General features: G+C 42.1%; 1 protein-coding gene across 1 annotated transcript in view; it reads left to right on the top strand.

Annotated features, from left to right (window-relative positions):
• The window catches only part of bard1 (BRCA1 associated RING domain 1), a 167412-nt gene that overhangs the window by 10062 nt on the left and 138697 nt on the right, over positions 1-18653 (top strand). The window contains exon 3 of the mRNA XM_052021205.1: positions 1927-2075. Within this exon, the coding sequence (XP_051877165.1) occupies positions 1927-2075 (149 nt within the window). The remainder of the gene's footprint in view (positions 1-1926; positions 2076-18653) is intronic.

Below are 18653 nucleotides of genomic sequence, written 5' to 3' on the forward strand. Positions count from 1 at the left end.
CAAGTCATCACTTACCTACTTTTTAAAATTAAATATTAATTACAATGCCTTTGCTAAGAAATGTGATAGGACCTGCTTTTTCAGTAAATATTTATGCTGCTGAATAGAGGAGTTCATATTGGTAGGCCATTCCTGCTTACTTCAGCTGGGGGGAAAATTCAGCCTATCATTATTAATTGTATTTAGTTGTACAGTAGTCCATTGTTTTCTGTTACACTCATCAATGTCGAAGTGATTGCATGTAAAACTTTCAGATAATTCTGAGTGTAATAAGAGGTTAGGTCAATGAGGTCTGTCTTAATGCTGTAGTAATTGAGTATAATGTTTTTAGCAATTAAAGTTGCTGCTAGTACAGACAGTTGTGCGTACACCCACACATGTGAAATGTCTTCTGTATACTCCTCCACATCACTGAAAGGACAGTTTTACATAGCTCATTAGTTCATTTGATCTTGATAATTCTGCTGAAGACATTTTGCTTCCTGCCTTTATCTTTCTCTGCCTTGTTTTCTATCTGATTTTCGTGTATAAATGCACAAGTACACACATTTTCCTCCCTTTTTCATTGGAATATATAAACTTGTTTTTGAAGAAGTTGTCTGCTTAGAGAGGGATTTTTTTCTGTCATTTATGAAAGCTTAATTTAATCAAACCATGTCAACATGGTTTTATGAAAGCTAAATCATGTTTGACACATTTACTAGAATTCTTCAAGGATGTAACAAGCAAAGTCAATGGAGGAGATCTTGTAGGTGTAGTGTATTTGGGTTTCCAGAAGATATTTAACAAGGTACCATGTGCTGGGACATGTGATTGAAGATTCTTGGTATTGCGGTAAGTGTGGAGCATGGGTTGTGGACTGGTTACCACAGAAATCAGATTGTCAGAATAAATGGGTATTTATTTTAGATTGGAAGGATGTAAGTAGTGGAGTGCCCCAAGGATCAGTTCTTGGCCCCAATTATTTACTATTTATATTAATGGACGGGGGGGGGGGGGCGGGTGCGGAATGTAAGGCATTCGTTAACACAAAAGTAGGTGGGGGGGCATGTTTCAATGAGGATATTTGGACTCTGCAATAGGATAGAAATAGATTAAGTGAGTGGGCGAAAACTTAGCCAATGGAGTTTAACATGGAAACGTGTGAAGTCATCAGTGAGAGGAATCAAAAGGCAAATTGTTTAAATGGAGTGAAATTGCAAATGAGCGGAGTACAAAAGGATCTGGGTGTTCTTGTCCTGAGTCACTAAGATAAAAGGCAGGTAGACCAAACAGTTAGGAAGCCAAATGGCATATTGGCATTTATTATAAGGTGGTTGGAATTTAGGAATAGGAAAATGTTACAATTATACAGCAATTTTGGTGAAGCCACACTTGGAGTACTGTGCAGTTTTGGTCCCTTTATTTAATCAATGATATACTAACTTTGGAGGCAGACCAAAAGACATTCATTAGGCTAAGTCTTTGGAAGAAAGGTTGTCCTATCAAGTTGAGTTAAATAAGTTGGATTTAGATCCAGTGAAGGTGGTCTACTCTTGCTATTTTCTTGTGTGTGCTATCTGATCTTTTGAATGTTTCAAGCATTTTCTGTTTTCCTCTTAAAGATGTTCAGCATTTGCAGTGTTCCTTTTAATTTCATTTACCTTCTTCCCAGTCTTTTGGGAGGTGTTGAGTAGAGTCAAGGTGTTCTCACGTGCACCAAGAGAACAGCCATAAGTCTCATAGTCCTGAAACAAAAACATCACTTGGGATCGTGACAGAGCAGCATTTGGGTATAACTAAGTTGCCTGGCTCCTCTTTCACATGGTGAAAGATGGCTATTACGATTTTTGGAAAAAGTCAGGAAAAGAAAGCAATAAGCTAATGATCTGATAAAGAGTGATGGTGATTGTTTATATGCAAATGGAAGTCTATGCTGCTTTACAGTGTTTGCGTTGCTGATTCTCTTGGGAATGGCTGTCCAGTATGTCATGCTCCAGCCTGGGTGAAAGATCTGCAGCCAAATCGACAGCTGCACAATATTGTCCACCTGTGCAGCCAACTTCAAGCTCTCCTGAATAACAAAGGCTCTCCAGGTAAGGCTTTAACTTTGGAATGCTGTTTCCTAAGGCGGTCTGATAATGAGACATATTGAAAGAAATAATCTTGATTGTGCTATTTTAAAAGTTTTTGCCCATGTTGATTGAAATTTTCTCCTCACAAATAGGGATGTATTAAGCATAATGTTATTAAAATATTTAGTTACCTAAAATTTAAAAAAAATCTGAGAATAATCTATTGGATTTGCAGTAAGTTACATTTTATGCAATAAAGACAAAAATATAATGTTGTTTTGGTGTCTTAGTGAGTATATCTATCCATTACCATCTAGGAATTTAAGAGGTCTAATCTTAAATTTGCACAAGTCAGCTGATTTGATTCTGAGTTGGGAGGAATAGTTTGGCTATGGTTTGATATCCCAATCAGAAGTCTGTAATGTAGGGTATTTGATCTTTATCCTTTCAACTCTTTTTATTAATCAAAGATGGTGAGATCAACCAAGACTTCGAACTGTTAAAAAATGATTTTATTAATAGTGAAACAATACAGATTTATAGAGAATGAGACATCAGAGCTTTAAATCATTAGTGAAAATTAAAACTTAAAATGAGCAATTGTTCTGCATGGTGGTGTTAATAATCCAATGTATATTGGCATTCTCAGGTACTGAGCACTGATCAGTCTCTTGGATAGACTCCTGTACTATCTTTGAAACTCAGTAATTTTCCATTCTTATTCACGATAGATAATACAGAGCAATATCTTGCATTTCCAATTTCCTGTTGCTTCAAAAGCTCTCTTAACTGTAACCTTCCAGTCTAGATAATATATTTACATGTTGGCCAATCTTTGCAGCATTTCCCTTTATTGACAATCTGTTTAACTGTCCTTTTAATTAACCTCTGTTCTTTTAGCAACTAGTAAATCAAAGTAAAGGTTAAAGGTCCTTTAATGTGCATCTATGTGTGCATCAGTGGGTGACTGTATCAAGTAGGTTTAGGGAATCTTGATCAATAGGAATATTTCTTCCAGGCTAGCTGTTACTGCCCATTCCTAATTGCCCTTGAGAAGGTGGTGGTGAGTCACCATCTTGAACTGCTGCAGTCCTTTGGTGAAGGTGCTTCTGGAGTGCTATGGAGAAGAGAGTAATAGGATTTAGACCTAGTGACGATGAAGGAAGAGCAGTATATTTCTAAAGCAGGTTGGTGTGTGACATGTTGGTGCTGGTGTTTCCACGATCAGCTACGTGGTGGTAGAAATTGTGGGTTTAGGAGGCGCTATTAAAGAAGCTTTGGAGATGGTTCACTCTATTGCCATGGTGCACAGAGGATGGAGGGAGTGAATGCTTAGGGTAGTGAATGATGTACTAATCAAGTGGACCATTTTGCTCTGGGTGCCTTATTGTTGGAGCTGTGCTCATCCTCCTTCCACAGATGCTGTCTGAGTTACTGAGTGTTTCCAGCGTTTTCTGTTTTTATTTTGTGCATCGAGACCTTTGACTGAAGCAATGGTCCTCGTTGAATAGGATTAGATTACTGATACAAATGAGAAGAGTACAAGGCAGATCAAAAGCATACCATCCATGCAGACAGTCTGTAAACAGTGGAGCACTGCCATTAGGTGGCAGTAAATTTGGCAATGCCATCTTCCTGCTCCAACCTCTGTTTTTCTCCCAGCAAATGTATGTGGCAGGGGGTGGGAGTAGGGTTAGGGCAGGTAGGGGAGCATAGCTCTATCACTCTTTCATGGTCTGTTACGCACTGCGTCCTTCCCATCATCTACTTTCAGCTGTTAAAATGCCATTGAGATGATGGTGGCAACTTTGGATTCTGTTGGTTGAACCTCTTGCTGGTTCCTCACCAGCCTTGGTTGCTTATTTGATGAGTAAAAAAAGTCATTGGTTAGACCTCAGCCAGAGTGCTGTATGCAGGTTTAGTCACCACACTACAGGAAGGATGTGATTTTGCTGGAGGAGGTGCAAAGGAGATGTTGCCAGGGTGGAGCATTTTAGTTAAGAGGAGGGACTGGAGTGGCTTAGTCTGTTTTCCATGGAGTGGAGGAGGTTGAGGAGACCCCATTGAAGTACTTAAAATTATAAGGGGTATAGATTGGGTAGTCTGCAGGAATCTTTTCTCCTTATCAGAGGTGAAATAAACCAGAGATCATAGATTTAGGGTAAGGGGTAAGAGATTTAGAGGAGATCGGAAAGGAACCTTTTTCACCCAGAGAGTGGTGAGCAACTGGAATGCACTGCTGGAGAGAATGGTGGATGCAGAGTTGCTAACAGCATTTAAGAGGTGTCTTGATGACCGCTTGAATTGCTTAGGCATTGAAGGTGTGGGCCGTGTGGTGGAAGATGGGATTAATACAGATGGGTCACCATGGACGCGTTGGGTCAAATGGCCTGTTTTCCTGCCATAATGACTCTAAATATATTTCAGGCAGAGAGAACTTTCCACTTGTGTGTGAAGTTTTGAAATGGTCATGTGTAGATGTTCTTTTTTGTTCAGGTTGGAAAGCAGAAATTTAAAACATTGTTTTAGAAATTGCTTCCTTATTACTTAAAAATGCAGCTAATGTAACGTGTTTAAGTTGCTGAGAATGGAAATTGCCCAGTTGTTAAATTTGTTGCTTGATATCAATTTGAAGTTATTTAAATTTTATTGTTCCAGGGTTTTACTCCAGTCATGAATATTTTGTGTCTGTAACTTGTTCAGTGGTTAAGATGTATGAATGTTGCAGTTGAGTGATTCATCACTATTGTCTTCATTCCTGCTACTCTTGCATTAGAACACCCCAAATCTGTGTTTAAAAAGTGGACTATGTTTATTCTGCTTTGTGGCATTTCCTTTATTAATGTTTTAGCAGTTATGGGTATTATGTCAGACAATGATGAATAGTAGGTTCCTATGTTAATTATGTCACTGGAGCTGATGGGTTATTGTATGAAATGATTTGAAATGTAGTGACATTAGGTTTCACTTCACTGCACATAAGAAGAAATCGAATACCAATTGTAGGTTAAAATTGTAATGCATGTTTTCCATAACTCATTATTGCCTCTTTCAGGCTGGAGAAATGTCATAGGAGTGGTTGAAAAAACTATTGCCCTGATTTTAACGGGTTAAAGAATGCTACACTAGAGCAGATGATATTAATGGCAGAGCTTCCTTTAAATAAAACTACCAATGTCCTGCCAGATACTTGGTAAAACTGAGCACCTGACTGCAGGCAGGAATGGAACCTCAGTGGCAGGAGGATGCAGCCTGAGAATGGTCCTTAGTGTTTAGTGAGACCAGAGATTGGATCCACTTGGAGGTGAGTGTCAATGCCATGTTCAAGGAGGGGAGAATGTAAATGATCTGAGGGCTGTGCATTATTTGGCAAAGTGGGATGCCTTCACATTGTTTGGCAAAGTGGGCGGCCTTGGGGATACAGTCTATCTCCATTTGGCCCTCAAGGAGTTTAAGGCAGATATATTCTGAAATTATTCTTGGCTTGGCTGCTGAGCTGCAAGCATTGCAGGACATTTAGTCAAGAACACATCATGGCAGTGATGGCATCATCAGGTGGTGACTTTTTACCCTCACCCTAAAGACTGCCTGAAATGAGAGCCATGACCAACTTGAAAATGGGTGAAGGGAGGAAGGTGTCAGGTGAAGATCAGACTAACTTTAACCAACCAACCCCCCCTTACATCACTCTCACTGGCCAACAGTTAAGCCCTTTTTGGCTGAAATAAATAGTCTGCAGTAGTGGTGCTAGAGATTTACATTGCAATCAATTCCACACCTGCTGCAGAACTCAATTTATAATTGTTTGTTCCATTTGATTTTCTAATTGAAATGTTTGGTTTAAGATACTAGTTGCAGTAATTGTGATATAAAATATCATAGCTTTTTTGTTAGTTTGTAAGTTGCCTTGCAGGACTTTTACCTAGTTTCTTAAATTTTCTTTTTCCATGAGTAGCTAGCATACTGCTGAGGAAGTCAATGCTCCAGTTTCATCTATCCAAAGAAAGGAACTAAATGAAAAGAATGACATTGGAATTGACTAATATAGAAATGATTTAAAGTTCATTTGAATTAGAATATTTAAACTTATTTAGATTTTATCAGCTATCTAATGCTGTATATTTGCTCAAATAACTGGAAATTCATAGCAGAGGACTGTCATAATTGTTGTTCACAGAAAATAGATTTGTTTTTGATGCACACGGGCACGTTCACATTCTACCAGAAACCACAGTCATCTTCCAATTAGGTACTGAAAAGACTTCAGACATTGTCTTCAGAGCCTGCTTCAACTCCTTTCTTCACTCCGATAACTGTCTGAAACAGAGCCAAGTCTTTTGCAACATTAATGTTGTATTTGGGTGGCACAGTGGCACAGTCAGTAGAGCTGTTGTCTCATAGCTTCAGTGACCCAGGTTCAATCTGATCTCTGGTGCTGACAGTGTGGAGTTTGCACAATCTTCATGTGACCACTGTTGGTGCTTTTTCCTATGGCTATTTTTCTTCCTGAGTTTGATCTGAACCTGTGTGGGTGGGAAAAGTCAGAAAAGGTTCACCAAGCAGTACAACTCGAACTCTTTTAAGCAGTTTAGTAGAACCTGACCAAATGCTGCAAATAAAATAATATAAATATGTAGCGGTTGCTACCGCGGAATAAAACAAGACTCTACTCGGAGGATTGCCAAACAGAACTGGTTTATTTTCCCGCCTTGTGCGGGCCCTTTAAGGGAGAAAAACTCCCGCCCAAAAAACCGGCAATGACGTAAGTCCTACGTCATCAGGACTTTCCCGCGCGCGGGTTCTCCCCGTCGCTCGGAAAGACGAGGCCCGCTGCCATCTTGGGCCTCGTCGCTCCGACACCGCGCGACCTGACTGCCGAGCCGGTTCGCCCGACTAGACGGTGAGTCGCCACAAATACAAGAATTACAAATGATATTACTTACAATGTTACATGAAATTACCAAAGGTATGATGTAAAATATCTTGTACAATAAGGTGGACTCTTGACCTCACAATCTACCTCGTCATGTTATTGTCTACCTGTGCTCCACTTTCTCTGTAACTGTAATACTATATTCTGCATTCTTTTATTGTTTTCCCTTGTACTACCTTGATGTACTGATGTGATGAAATGATCTGTATGGATGGCATGCACAACAAAGCTTTTCACTGTACCTTGGTACATATGACAATAATAAACAAATTACCAATTAAAATATTGCTAACTGTTGCATCCTGACAGGATTGCTGTATGCTGCGTCTTGCGTACTTTAACACTTAATTGCTTTGCTGGCCTCTCCCTCCCTACAGGTGGTCAATCCTGTTTGTACTTGCCTTGTAAGCAACCGTTTTAACTCCAAACATTATTTTCTAACTCTTGATGACATTAGATAGAAAGCACCATGCTGACCACTCTGGTTATCTTCTACCTCTGACTCCTTACAAGGGCTCCTTACAATACTTCAACTTGTAATTGCTGCTGCCTCTCTCTGTGAGAACCATGATGGGAATGTGGGCAGGATAAAATGGGCTAAGGTAGGATTAGAGTAAATATGGGTGGTTTCAGGTCAACATTTCCTCAGTGGGCCAAAGGGCCTGTTTACATGCTGTATCTTGTTCCTGACCACAAATTTGCATTGTCACTAAAATTACTTACTTCCACCTCAGTAACATTGTCTGACCCTGCCCTTGCTTTGGCTGTCTGTTCAGATGAAACCTTCAGCGGTTTTGTTACATCTAAACTTAATATTTTGATACATACCTCATTGGAGTCCTATTCTTTGCCATTCATAAATTTAGCCTCATCCAAAATTCTCTTCTGCTTGAACCAAGATTTGTTTGTCCATCACTGTTTGTTCAGTGTTCTGCACTGATTACTGCCTCAGGTTATAAATTCTCATCCTTGCTTTCAGAATACTTAATGGTTTTGTCCCTCCTATCTTTGAACATTGCTGTCCAAGGTGTTAGTCATGTCCCAATGTGATCCTTTGGCTCAGTGTCAAAATCATGTTCGCAAATGCTTCAACAAAGCAGAAATAGGTTTACAATGTGCATGTGCAAGTTGTTGCTGTGTAGAAAGCATTTAAGAAATGATTACCCTCCACTTGTTTTTCTTACAGGAGAAGAGAAAAAATGTGGTTTCTGTTCCCTTTCCTGCATATAAATCTGTGAATAAGATATCTGGAATGATAGAACTAAACTTTCATGCCTTTACTCTGTAGCATTTTTGTTGTACATAGTGATAGGAGTAAGAAATTAAGCCTTTTGAAGCGTTTTTGCTTTCAAATAGGATGATGTTGATAGAATGGTGAATAACCTGTTGTTTTTCAGCAGTCCACCTGCTAATTTTTTTGCTGCTTTCTGACTGATCTTAAAGTGGCAGTACCGAAGTTAAATGAGAGTAATAAACGTATTTCACTTTTGTCAGTACTGCTGAGCTCAGCTGTTTGAAAAGAATGGCCGGACCTGATCATTGTATGAGCATGATGAATCAATATTCTGATCGCTAATCTAGGCCAACCATTAACCAGATTTTAGATGGGTTTCAATTCTATAATGTCACTTGAACAATTAACTTTGTTTACTTAAGTTGCATTGATTTAGCTTTGAAATTGAACAGTTTTGGAATGTGTTGAAGCCACTGAAATTTGTTTCCATCTTATCCAGAACAATTGTTTTGAAATCCTCTAATCATGTTTCCATCTTTGCCACAGAAATAAAATAGCTCGATTAAAGACAGAGGCGATCTATTCCTCCTTATTCCTCTCAATCTGTCTGCAGTCTTTGACAGAATTGACTAGACTGTCCTCCAATATTTCTCTACCCTATTCCAACTGAATAATACTGCACTTGCCTGATTGTATACTGATCTATCCAGTACCAGCAAGAGAATCAGTAGCAATGGCTTCTCTTTTGTGCCTGCACTATTATCTCTAGTATCCTTCTGAGGTCTATATTTAGCTCCTTTGGTCTCATCTACATGCTGTTCCTCAGTAGCATAATCTGAAATGTGGCTTTAATTTTCACATGTATGCTGATGAGACTCCGCTTTACAGTTTGTCTTGCATCCAGGGTTAGATGAGTAGAAATGTTCTCTAATTAAAGGTAGAGAAGATGGAAACTTTTGCCTTCATCCATCACAAACCCTGGCCACAGTCCATCCTCTCTGACAAGGTCTGAAGGCGAAACAGATTCTTTGCAAGCTTGGTGTCATATTTGATTCTGATTCAGTTTTATACCTCCTATCTATGCCATCCATTTCTGTACATTGTCCAAATCAATCTTGCTTTGACTCATCTGCTGTTGAAACCCTTTGTTACGGAGCATCTTCGAAATTTGACTATTCCGATGAATTCCTGGCTGTCCCCCACCTCATTCTTCTTGTCCTGAACGAGAGGTCTGATCTCTGCTGCCCATGCCCTAACTGGTGATCAATCCTGTTCACCCATAATTCCCATACTGTTGATGATACTGGTTGCAATATAAGGAGCACTTTAATTTTAAAATTCTCCTTTTTATTTTCAGATTCCTCATAGCCTTGTCTGCAACCCCTCCCCACCCTTTCACCTCTATAATCTCCACCAGGTTTATAACTTTGGAGATAAAAGCACACCTTCAGTTTTGCCCACGAGTGAAATACTGAGTTTAATGATTTTACCAATAGGAGCTTTAACTTCAGTTGGCAGGGTCCTAAGCTCTGTGATTCCCCCACTCAGCCTGTCTATTTCTATGTAAGGTACTCCTTTAAATCTGTTTTTCTGAACACGCCTTTTATAGCTCATGTGACTTGGTGTCAGTTTTTCTTAAATGCTCTTGTGAAATGCCTTGGGAAAGAGCTATATAAACAGAAGTGTTGTTGATTGGAACAATCTATATTTCAGCATATCCAGTGAGAATTTTTCATTTCCACAAGAAAATAATGGCACTTAACCTTTTCTTTTGGTCTGATCGAACAACACTTGCCAATATTATCATCACACATCAAACCATTCTCTCTCTAGAAATACAACTGCTTACCATTGAAACCTAGTTGTGCTAATTGCATTAGTTGCCTTTGTTGCTTAGGGTTTTTCCCTTATCTTCCAAAACACCTTAAGACAATCAGAAGTAGGAGTCAACAAATCTTTATTACAAATCTTTTAATTAATTGGTTTTATTAACATTAAAATCCAATAGATTTTACAGATCTGTGAAACCTTTGTCAATAGTGCAACAGAAAACCTGCATTTGCTAACTGTTGCTTTGGGAGACTAAGAGACTAATGATCCTGATCCTTCAACATACTGTGTTTTGTTCTTGTTGGCTTGTGGACTGTCACCTTGAGCTTAATAAGTTGGCTGGTCACCCTCTGGCACCATTGCTCTCTGACTCTTTCATGGTTTAAAGCAAATTGATACTACAGGATACTGTATTAGGCTAGATTTTGATATGATGAGCAAGCTGAGAGTATCATGGTACTTCCAGCCTGCTCCTAGCTATAGTACTGGAGCCTCCAATCTCACTGATTATTGGATATACTCGTCCCTCAGATCTCTGCCATCATAATGTGCAACTCTCAAAAGCGAAGCAAAGTGCAGTATCACTCAGTTCACCGTACAAGTTTGGCAGAGAAGTTTTAACTCGACACTGATACCAAACAAAGTACTCCTGCTGCTTTTTGCTTCAAGTAGAGAAATATTTTCCTTGCTTGGCAATTAGACAAACTCAACTGGGAGTAACAGGATCGTTGTGTATGAAGAACAAAAAAATGTGCCTGCCTTAGTCCATCCATGGACTAAAGAGCTAAATTCCAGAGGTAGGGTGAGAGTGACTCCCCTTGATGCAAGACCATATTTGACTAAGGAATTAAGGCGTTATGGTAAAACTGAAATTAATGGGCATCAAAGGGTGAACACTTATTCTTTGCCAATTAACTGCAGTTTTGTCATGACACCTTGCGCAAAGGAAGATGGTCGTGGAAGTCAATCACCCTAACCTCTGGCCCAACTCTCTTCAGCTCTTTTAACAATGACCTTCCTTTGGTTTATTATTGTCACTTGTACTGTTTGTACAAATCAATATATTACACAATGCATTGAGATAGAACAGGGTAAAAACAATACAGAGTACAAAGTAAAGAGTCACAGCCACAGAGGAAGTGCAGGGCAGGTAGATAACAAGGTGCAAGGTCATAACAGGGTAGATTGTGAGGTCAAGAGTCCATCTCATCATATAAGGGAACCATTCAACAGTCTTATAACAGCGGGATAGAAGCTGTCCTTGAGCCTTGTGGTGTGTGCCCTCAGGCTCCTGTATCTTCTGCCCAATGGGAGAGGAGAGAAGAGAATGTGCTGGGTGGGTGCGATCTTTGATTATGCTGGCTGCTTCACCGAGGCAGCGAGACATATAGACAGAGTCCATGGAAGAGAGGCTGGTTTCTGCGATGTGCTGGACTGTGTCCACAACTCTTTGCAGTTACGGGCAGAGCAGTTGCCATACAAAGCCGTGATGCATCCAGATAGGAAGCTTTCTGTGATGTATTGATAAAAGTTGGTGAGTGTCAAAGGGGACATACCAAATTTCTTTAGCCTCCTGAGGAAGTAGAGGCACTGATGAGCTTTCTTGGCCATGGCATCTACATGGTTGGACCAGGACAGTTCACTCCTTGGAACTTGAAGCTCTCAACCCTCTCGACCTCAGCACCATTGATGTAGACAGGTGCATGTACATCGCCCCCCTTCCTGAAGTCAATGACTAACTTTTTTGTTTTGCTGACATTGAGGGAAAGTTTGTTGTCATGACACCATGTTACTAAGCTCTCTATGTCCTTCCTGTACTCTGACTCATTGTTATTTGTGATACGGCCCACTACGGTGGTATCATCTGAAAACTTGTAGATGGAGTTAGAGCAGAATCTGGCCACGCAGTCATAACTATATAGGGAGTAGAGTAGAGGGCTGAGGACGCAGCCTTGTGGGGCACCAGTGTTGAGAATAATCGTGCTTGAGGTGTTGCTGCCTGTCCTTGCTGATTGTGGTCTGTTGGTCAGAAAGTCAAGGATCCAGTTGCAGAGTCCCAGGTCTCTGAGTTTGGTGATGAGTTTGCTTGGAATTATTGTACTGAATTATAGTATTCCTTCCTTCATAAGGTCAGAAGGGAGGATGTTTGCTGATGATTGCACAATGTTCAATCCATCTGTAAATTTCTCATTGGAGAACCAGTCCATGCTTGCATGCAGCAAGACTAGACAATATTCAAGTATGGGCTGATAAGTGACAAATAATATTTACACCACAAGGTTGCCAGACAATGACCATCTCCAACAAAATAGTCCAACCACTTATCCTTGACATTCATTGGCATTACTGTTGCTGGTGTCACCATTGACCAGATACTCAACTGAATCAGCCACATAAATACTGTGGCTACAAGTGCAGATCAGATGCTGGGTTATTCTTTGGCAAATTGTTCACCAGCTGACATCTTAAGGCCTTTCTGCCATCTACGATGCACAAATCAGGAACAGGAGCATGATGGAATATTTCCTGCTTGACTGGATGAGTGCAGCTCCAACAACTCTCAAGTTTGATACCATTCTGGACAAAAGACCCCGGTTGATTGGCACCTTATCTGCCACACTAATCATTAATTCTTTCCACTGCAGTGCACAGTAGCTACAGAGTGTACCATCTACAAAAAGCACGTTGGTTGCTCACTCAAGCTCCCTTGCAGCACCTCCCAAATCTGCAACCTTAACCACCAAGAAAGTCAAGGGCAGCAGGCACATAGGAAGATGACCATCTGCAAGTTCCCCTCCGTGACTTGGAAATATATCACTGGTTCTAAATTGTAGATCTCTCTGCCCATCAGCACTGTATAATACCTTCACTAGAAGGACTGCATTGGTTTAAGAAAATGTCTCACCACCACCTCGAGCTATTGGGATAAGTAATGACCAGATCCTGAAAAGGAATGAATGAAAAATAAATATTCAGCAGGTAAAGCTGTTGAGGGGGATGACCTGCAGGGGCCTAGCTGCAGTAAACAGGTCTCTGGGACTGGTACTGCTGCTCAGAAGGGAAGGGTGGGAAAGAGACATGCGGTAGTGATAGGGGACTCGATAGTCAGGGAAACAGATAGGAGGTTCAGTGGCAGTGAGCATGAATCCCGGATGGTATGTTGACTCCCAGGTGCTAGGGTCCGGGATGTCACTGATTGGGTCCACAGGATTCTTGAGCAGGAGGGAGTGCAGCCAGAAGTTGTGGTCGATGTTGGCACCAATGACATAGGTAGGAAGGGGGATGAGGTCCTGAAGAGCGAGTTCAGGGAGCTGGGCAGAAGACTGAGGAACAGGACCTCAAGGGTAGCAATCTCGGGATTGCTGCCGGTGCCACACAATAGTGAAGGCAGGAACAGGAGGAGGTGGCAGATAAATGCGTGGCTGAGAAGTTGGTGTAGGAGTGAGGGTTTTAGATTTCTGGATCATTGGGATCTCTTCTCGGGAAGGTGGGACCTGTACAGAGAGGACGGGTTACACCCGAACCAGAAGAGGGCCAATATCCTTGCGGCTAGGTTTGCTAGGGTGGTTCAGGAGGGTTTAAACTAGTTTGTGAGGGGGAAGGGAACCGGAGGAGTAGGTCAGAGGAAGAAGGGGATGGGGAAAAGTTAGATCAAACAGGTAGAGAGGCTTTGGGGAAGGAGAAGCAGAATACAGGCTATAAAAGTAGTAAGGTAGATGGACTGAAGTGTGTTTACTTAAATGCAAGAAGAGTCAGGAATAAGGGAGATGAACTGAGGGCTTGGATAAGTATGGGGGACTACGATATTGTGGCTATTACTGAGACGTGGCTGACGTCAGGGCAGGAGTGGATATTGAATATTCCTGGTTTTCGGTGTTTTAAGTGGGGAGAAGAGGAGGAGGGGTGGCGATACTGGTCAGGGACACTGTTACGGCTGCGGAAAGGATGGATGTCGTAGAAGGATCATCTCTAGAGTCCGTATGGGTGGAAGTAAGGAACAAGAAAGGAGCAGTTACTCTACTAGGAGTATTCTATAGGCCCCCCGGTAGCAGTAGAGATATAGAGGAGCAGATTGGCAGGCAGTGTTTGGAGAGAAGCAAAAATAACAGGGTTGTTATAATGGGAGACTTCAACTTCCCAAATATCGACTGGAACCTGCTTAGTGCCAAAGGTTTAGATGGGACGGAATTTGTTAAATGTGTCCAGGAGGGATTCCTGACGCAATATGTTGACAGGCCGACTAGAGGGAATGCCGTGTTAGATCTAGTTTTAGGAAATGAACCGGGACAGGTGAAGGATCTATTGGTGGGTGAGCATTTGGGGGACAGTGACCATTGCTCCATAACCGTTAAAATTGTCATGGACAGGGACAGGTGCAGAGAGGGCAAGAAGATATTTAATTGGGGAAGGGCGAACTATGAGGCTGTAAGGAGAGAACTTGGGAGTGTAAATTGGGATGTCCTTTTTGAAGGGAAATGTACTATGGAGGTGTGGTCGATGTTTAGGGATCTTATGCAGGATGTTAGGGATAAATATGTTCCGGTGAGGCAGAAAAGGAATGGCAGGGTGAAGGAACCATGGGTGACGAGAGAGGTGGAACGACTAGTTAGGGAGAAGAAGGTAGCATGCATAAGGTATAAGCAGCAAGGTTCAGACAGGGCCCGTGAGGAATATAGAGTAGCGAGGAAGGAACTTAAGAAAGGGCTGAGGAGAGCTAGAAGGGGACATGAAAAGGCATTGGCTAGTAGGGTTAAGGAAAATCCCAAGGCCTTTTTCAAGTACGTGAAGGGTAGGAGGATGGCTAGGGTAAAGGTAGGTCCGATTAAAGACAAAGGTGGGAGAATGTGCCTGGAGGCGGCGGAAGTGGGAGAAGTTCTCAATGAGTACTTCTCTTCGGTATTCACCAAGGAGAGGGGTCTTGATGACACGGAAGGGAGTGCTGGTAAGGGTAATGTTCTTGAGGTTGTAGATATCAAGAGAGAGGATGTGTTGAAGTTGTTAAGTAATATCAAGACAGATAAATCTCCAGGGCCTGACGGGATATTCCCCAGGCTGCTTCGAGAGGCGAGGGAGGAGATTGTTGAACCGCTGGTAAGGATCTTTGAGTCCTCGTTGTCCACGGGGATGGTGCCGGAGGATTGGAAGGTGGCGAATGTTGTCCCCTTGTTCAAAAAAGGTAGTAGGGATAGTCCAGGGAATTACAGACCGGTGAGTCTCATGTCTATGGTGGGTAAGCTGTTAGAAAGGATTCTAAGGAATAGGATCTATGAACACCTAGAGAATCATGGACTGATTAGGGACAGCCAGCATGGCTTTGTGAAGGGAAGATCTTGCCTCACAAGCCTAATAGAGTTCTTTGAGGAGGTGACGAGGAAGATTGATGAGGGTAGTGCGGTGGATGTGGTCTATATGGATTTTAGTAAGGCGTTTGATAAGGTTCCTCATGGTAGGCTTCTTCAGAAGGTCAGAGGCCAAGGGATCCAGGGAAGCTTGGCTGTGTGGATTAGGAATTGGCTTGCCTGTAGAAAGCAGAGGGTTGTAGTGGAGAGAGTGCCCTCGGATTGGAGGGCAGTGACTAGTGGTGTCCCGCAGGGATCGGTTCTGGGACCTCTACTTTTTGTGATATTTATAGATGACTTAGATGAGGGGGTGGAAGGCTGGGTTAGTAAGTTTGCGGACGATGCTAAGATCGGTGGTGTTGTGGATAGTGTGGAGGGCTGTCGGAGCTTACAGAGGGATATTGATAGGATGCAGAGCTGGGCTGACAAGTGGCAGATGGAGTTCAATCCGGAGAAGTGTGAGGTGGTACACTTTGGAAAGACAAACTCCAGGGCAGAGTACAAGGTAAATGGCAAGGTACTTGGCAGTGTAGAGGAGCAGGGATCTGGGGGTTCATATTCACAGTTCACTGAAAGTTGCCTCACAGGTGGATAGAGCAGTTAAGGAGGCCTATGGGATGTTAGCTTTCATAAATCGTGGGATTGAGTTTAAGAGCCGCGAAGTGATGATGCAGCTTTACAAAACTCTAGTTAGACCACACTTAGAGTACTGTGTTCAATTCTGGTCGCCACATTATAGGAAGGATGTGGAGGCGTTGGAGAGGGTGCAGAGGAGATTTACCAGGATGCTGCCTGGATTAGAGCGTATGGAATATGAGGAGAGGCTTAAGGTGCTAGGGCTTTATTCACTGGAAAGGAGGAGGATGAGAGGAGACATGATAGAGGTATATAAAATATTGAGAGGAATAGATAGAGTAGACAGTCAGTGCCTCCTTCCCAGGGCACCAATGCTCAAGACAAGAGGGCATGGCTTTAAGGTTATGGGTGGGAGGTTCAGGGGAGATGTCAGGGGGAGGTTTTTCACCCAGAGAGTGGTTGGTGCATGGAATGCACTGCCTGGGGTGGTGGTGGAGGCAGATACATTGGACAGGTTCAAGAGTTTGTTGGATAGGCATATGGAGGAATGTGAGATAGAGGGATATGCGGGAGGAAAGGGTTAGGTAGTGTGAGGGTGGTTTGATGGACGGCACAACATGGTGGGCCGAAGGGCCTGTTTTTTGCTGTATGGTTCTATGGTTTAAGGTAGCATCTCTGGAGAGAGGAAAAACAAAGTTAAGGTTTCAGATTGAAGACCTTTAATTCTGGTTCTCTCTCTCCAGAGGTGTTGCTTGGCCTGCTGAGTATTTCTATCATTTAATTTAATCTGTTTTAATTTAAGATATTGAGTACCTGCTGTATTATGCTTTTCAATGACTATTGTGTACTGTTTCTTGCTGCCATTATTAGAAATAAGGTACTGATTTTGTCAGGCAGTTTGGATTGTTTTGTGCACCTGCCAGTAGGATGAAGCTAACCATGACTAAGGTTTTACAATTGCAACATTATGAATTGCCTTTGTAGGGAATGACAGTGTGGAAAGTTGCCCAATTACTTCCTGGCTACAAAAAACAGGCTGCATCAATTTGGCTAAATACCAACAAATCAGTACATCTCAGTCATCAGCAAAGTGATGGAAGGTATCACAACAGTGCTATCAAGTCACCAATAACCCCGTCACCAATGCCCAGCTTATTAAGGGTTTGGGGGGATTTGGTTTTGCCAGGATCACTTGGCTCCAGTCTTCTTCACTGCCTTGGTCCAAATGTGAGCTGAATTCCAGAGGTGAGATGAGAGTGACTGAGTGTGACATTTGACTGAGTGTGCAGTCAAGGGAAAACACTTGGAAAGGAAGGTGACTGTGGTTGTTGGAGGTCAATCATCCTGACCCCATGACGTCACTGCATGAGTTTCTTGAGGCATTATCCCAAGTGCATCTTCAGCTGCTTTATCAATGACCTACTTTCCACTGTGTCAGAGGTGGCGATGTTCACTGAGGATAATGCAATATTCAGGTCCATTTATAACTCCTCTGGAATAAAGCACGAAAGTTCCAGACAATGACCATCTCCAACCACAGGGGTTCTGACTACCAACCCTTGATATTTAATGACATCATATCACCAGGTCCTTTATTTCAGAGAGTCACTAATGAACAGAAACTCAACTGGACCAGCCACATAAATACATGGCCACGAGCAGTTCAGAGTGTAGTTATCTTGTAGTGAGTGACTCACCCCTTGATATACCAAATCTTTATCATCTACAATACATATATCAGAGCTACAATGGAATACTCCCCAGGTGCCTAAATGAGTGCACTCCCACAACATTCAGAAAATTCCATATCATCTGGAACAATGCAGCTAACTTGATTGGTAGCCCTTCCACCATCTTAAACATACATTCCCTCCACCACAATCTTATGGTGTCTGTAGTGTTAACTATCTACAAAATGCATTGCAATTGTTTGCCCAGACTACTCCATCGGCACCTCCTAAGCCCATGATCTCTACCACCAAAAGGGACAAGGGCAGTAGGCACATTGGGAACATCACCATCTTCAAGTTCCTTCTAAGTTGCACAGCATCCCAATTTGGAAATATGTAGCTCTTTCTCCATTGTTGCGGGGTCTATATCCTGGAACTCTTTCCACGAGGGAACTGTGGAAGTGCTTTCACCAGAACAATTGCAGCAGTTCCAGAAGATAGCTTATTACCATCACCACCACAAGGACGATTGCAGATGGGCCATAAATGCTGGCCATGGCAATGATGCCTAAATTCCCAAAACAAAAGGAATTAAAAACTAGCTTAAACTGCAATGAGCTCCATGAAACTTATTGAAATGATTAGAGTACGCTGAACAACACTATTGATAATGAAGGATGAGCTATGCATTTCCAAGTCAGGATGATGTACATCTTGTGGAACTTAAAGGTGGTGATATTCCCATGTGTCTGTTGCCCTAATCCTTTTTGGTGATGGAGGTCGTGGGCTTGGGAGGTGCTGTTGGAGTAGTCTGGGTGAACAAAATGCATTGAAGTTGTAGGTAGTTAACACTACAGCCACCATGTGGTTATGAGGGATAGAATGACTGTTTAAGGTGGTGGATAGGCTACCAGTCAAGTGAGCTGCATTGTCTCAGATGATATGGATCTTTCTGAGTGATGTGAGGGTGCACTCATTCAAGCACATGGAGAGTATTCCATCGTAGCCGTGGTATAT

Source organism: Pristis pectinata, chromosome 1 (assembly GCF_009764475.1).
Source record: "Pristis pectinata isolate sPriPec2 chromosome 1, sPriPec2.1.pri, whole genome shotgun sequence".
In the NCBI taxonomy this organism is placed as follows: Eukaryota; Metazoa; Chordata; class Chondrichthyes; order Rhinopristiformes; family Pristidae; genus Pristis; species Pristis pectinata.